At 33.7% G+C, this 3,350-nt stretch overlaps 1 protein-coding gene across 1 annotated transcript in view; it reads left to right on the top strand.

Annotated features, from left to right (window-relative positions):
- Positions 1 to 2,580, top strand: part of LOC102603292 (vacuolar amino acid transporter 1-like) — a 7,211-nt gene extending 4,631 nt beyond the window's left edge. The window contains exons 5-12 of the mRNA XM_006352089.2: positions 477 to 500; positions 656 to 836; positions 1,216 to 1,435; positions 1,561 to 1,696; positions 1,776 to 1,941; positions 2,040 to 2,083; positions 2,180 to 2,242; positions 2,337 to 2,580. Coding sequence (XP_006352151.1) covers positions 477 to 500; positions 656 to 836; positions 1,216 to 1,435; positions 1,561 to 1,696; positions 1,776 to 1,941; positions 2,040 to 2,083; positions 2,180 to 2,242; positions 2,337 to 2,432 — 930 coding nt within the window. The 3' untranslated portion in view covers positions 2,433 to 2,580. The remainder of the gene's footprint in view (positions 1 to 476; positions 501 to 655; positions 837 to 1,215; positions 1,436 to 1,560; positions 1,697 to 1,775; positions 1,942 to 2,039; positions 2,084 to 2,179; positions 2,243 to 2,336) is intronic.
- The last annotated feature ends 770 nt before the right edge of the window (positions 2,581 to 3,350 follow it).

The raw sequence follows: 3,350 nt of genomic DNA, 5'->3' as shown, positions 1-3,350 counted from the left end.
AGCTCTTTGATTCTCTACCAAGATCGTAGAGGCTCTGATACCATGTGAGAAATATAGGAAAAGAATATTATTGAATTGTTGTTGTGTCTACATTATTACATTGAGACCCTATTTATAGACACTACAATACAATCCTTTACCAAGTAGGATACTACTTACTATTCCTGTTTCTATTCCTATTCAATTCTAAATAGGATTGTATAAACCTATTCCTATTCTAATAGGATTGTATAAACCTATTCATATTCTAACAAAACCAATTCCTATTCTTAGTTTACTTTTTGTTGGCCAAAATCATAAGTAAAAGAGAAACACTCAGTTTGACTTTTCAAGAATAACTCGTTAAGGTATTTTGTCACTAAAAAAATCCAATCTCCTCATTATAGCTAGGTATCTTATATCTGATAAATGCTTAGAAACATTTCTTGTTCATGATACTGATCCGTTTTCGTATTGTTGTATTTTTGTGGATGCAGATAATCTTATATGTGGAATTATATGTAAGTTCATCTGGCCTAGAAGTTTGTTATTCTTTTTGCTTTTCCTAGCAAACTGATATGAGTTGCTGTTTTAATATCCAAGTATCTCGTCCATCTTGATATTGCTTCATTTCTAACTTATGTAGTCATTCTATATGTTTATCCTTCACTTGTAGGCCTCTTGTGTTGATATCATAATCGTGGAGGGTGATAACTTGTCGGCTATATTTCCAAATGCACATTTAAGTCTGGGTGGGTTTGAGTTAGATGCTCGCCACCTTTTTGTTGTGTTAGCCACCCTGGCTGTTCTTCCTACCGTTTGGATGCGTGACCTCAGCGTCCTAAGTTATATTTCAGGTGAGTGATCAACATCATGGACTAGCAGATTCATCTCTGAACTGTAAAAAAATATAATCTGATAGCATTCTCGTGTGCCTCAATGCACCCATATGATACAATGGTTATAGGACAATTTATACAGTAATCCTACAAGAAAAAAATTCAGATATATGGGTATGTATATAGATTTCTTGTACTCATGAACAAGTTCACATGTTTTCTATTGAGGATTGAAGGAGAAATTTGTACTTCAATAATCCCACAGTTATATCATATCTGATGCAGATATCTACAAATTAATTTGGGCTATCCTTATGCAAGCTACATACATAAGAAGCCTTCCGGTAAACAGAATTCAATTTTTCTGATGTTTTGACATTCATTTTGTAATTTTCAGTTGGAGGAGTTATTGCTTCCGTATTGGTTGTCCTTTGCTTGTACTGGGCTGGCTTGGTGGATCATGTAGGCTTTGAAAGCAAAGGGACTGTACTTAATCTACCAACTCTTCCTGTTGCTATTGGACTTTATGGATTTTGTTTCGGTGGGCATGCTGTCTTTCCTAATATATATACATCCCTAGCGGATCGTAGTCAATTTCCTGCAGTCCTCTTGACCAGGTATCATTCTGTAATATCATTCAATACCACATTATCAACGCCAACTTAACCAGATTTCGCTGAAAATGATCCTGCTTTCCCTGAGTTTGTTTTGATAATCGTGTTTTTTCTTATTTTGTATGCAGTTTTGTTGTGGTAACTCTGTTGTATGGTGGAACAGCTGTGTTGGGATACCTGATGTTCGGGGACTCAACTGAATCCCAATTCACTCTAAATTTGCCTAAAGGATTAATAGCTTCCAAGGTTGCTGTGTGGACAACTGTAAGTAAAACTAACATTCTGATGGATTTCTTTACCACCATTTGAAGATGTAATTAACTTGTATATCCTTCTTTTGCAGGTTGTTAATCCTTTTACAAAATATGCTTTAACCCTGTCTCCTGTAGCAATGAGTTTAGAGGAATTGTTGCCACCAAAACACGCCAAATCTCACGTGTACCCAATCCTCATTAGAACTGCATTGACAATCTCCACATCACTAGTTGGTCTTGCTGTTCCCTTTTTTGGTGCTGTCACTCTCAGCAATTTGCATTTGCCTATTTCAGATGGTTTCATTTCCAACTATATCTGTGCTCCTTCTCTTACATTACTATTTATTCTTCAGGTTTAATGCTGGCATTAACTGGATCTTTACTTACAATGCTAGTCGTGAGTCCTATACCGCGTTCTCTTAAGTTTGTTTTCTATTTGCTAATGTATTTAATTGTCATCATATATCTGTACTAATGAAAGCTCTATTTCCAGACTCTAATACTACCTTGTGTTTGCTTTCTGAGAATCTTGAAGGGGAAAATAAGCCACCTTCAGGTATAGATAAGACAAGTTTCAGCACGCGTTCTCACATTACATGTTTATGTTATGCCTAAAACAGTTCTATTCACTTTCCTTTCTATGCGCGCAGGTTACAATATGTGTCCTTATTATCACAATAGGTACTGCATCTGCATTGATCGGTTCGTATTCAGCTCTCTCCAATATCATCCAGAGCATGGCCTAAATTTTGAGTATGGCACCAGATCATGTTTTTGAGCTTTAGAGTACATTAAGTTTCTAATCATAAAGACTTCACAAGTTTATAGACCATTTTCAATACATATGCAGTTCAATTGTCTTTTAGAGAAAAAATGCACTTCCATTTCACTAAATTTTCTCTTTTTCTTAGAAAGTTATATAGAGGGGAGTGGGACAAATACAAATTTCATTTCAATATCATTGTAGAAATGAATGTTAAACTCCGCATCGATTTTAATTAAATAGAAGAAAATAGTTTTTTTTGGATCTCTTATGGTAAAAGTGAAGTTGTATATGTAAAAGTAAAGATCTCTCATAAAAAAAAACATAAAACTAAAAATAACTTTGTGAAGACGATAAAATCGAATCTCCCGTAGAAATATATTTACAAACAGTACATATTATGTATGTATTCGTTTGATGTAAATATTAGGAATGAATATGCTTTTACCAAGCAAATTTATGTTGTGCATGACTAATAAGCAGTCAATCAAGTAATAAAGAGCGAGTATCATTTCCATATGAGAACTTACGATTAACTTTAAAAAATGATAATAGTTTGACCTTAATTAGAGATTCATAACTATGATTTGCTTAATTACAATTAATAGCTGCATAATAGAAGGAGCAGAGAGGCGAGCGAGATTTGAGGGAGAGAGAAAAAATGCACGCTGTATTTACAATACCAGATCATGAATATAATTGATACAATTGATTTGTATCAATGAATACAACTATATCAAATTGTATTAGAGAATACAATTGTATCAACGAATCCAATAGTATCAAGTGTATTTGTTCCTTGTATATTCGCTTCGTATCAAGTGGCTATATGTTTGTATCATTGTATTCAATTGTATTTTGTCCTTGTTAAATATTTGTATCATATATTATAAATTCTTTT

The sequence above is a fragment of the Solanum tuberosum genome, unplaced genomic scaffold (assembly GCF_000226075.1).
Source record: "Solanum tuberosum cultivar DM 1-3 516 R44 unplaced genomic scaffold, SolTub_3.0 scf00142, whole genome shotgun sequence".
Lineage (NCBI taxonomy): Eukaryota > Viridiplantae > Streptophyta > Magnoliopsida > Solanales > Solanaceae > Solanum > Solanum tuberosum.
This window is presented reverse-complemented; position numbering and strand designations above follow the sequence as displayed.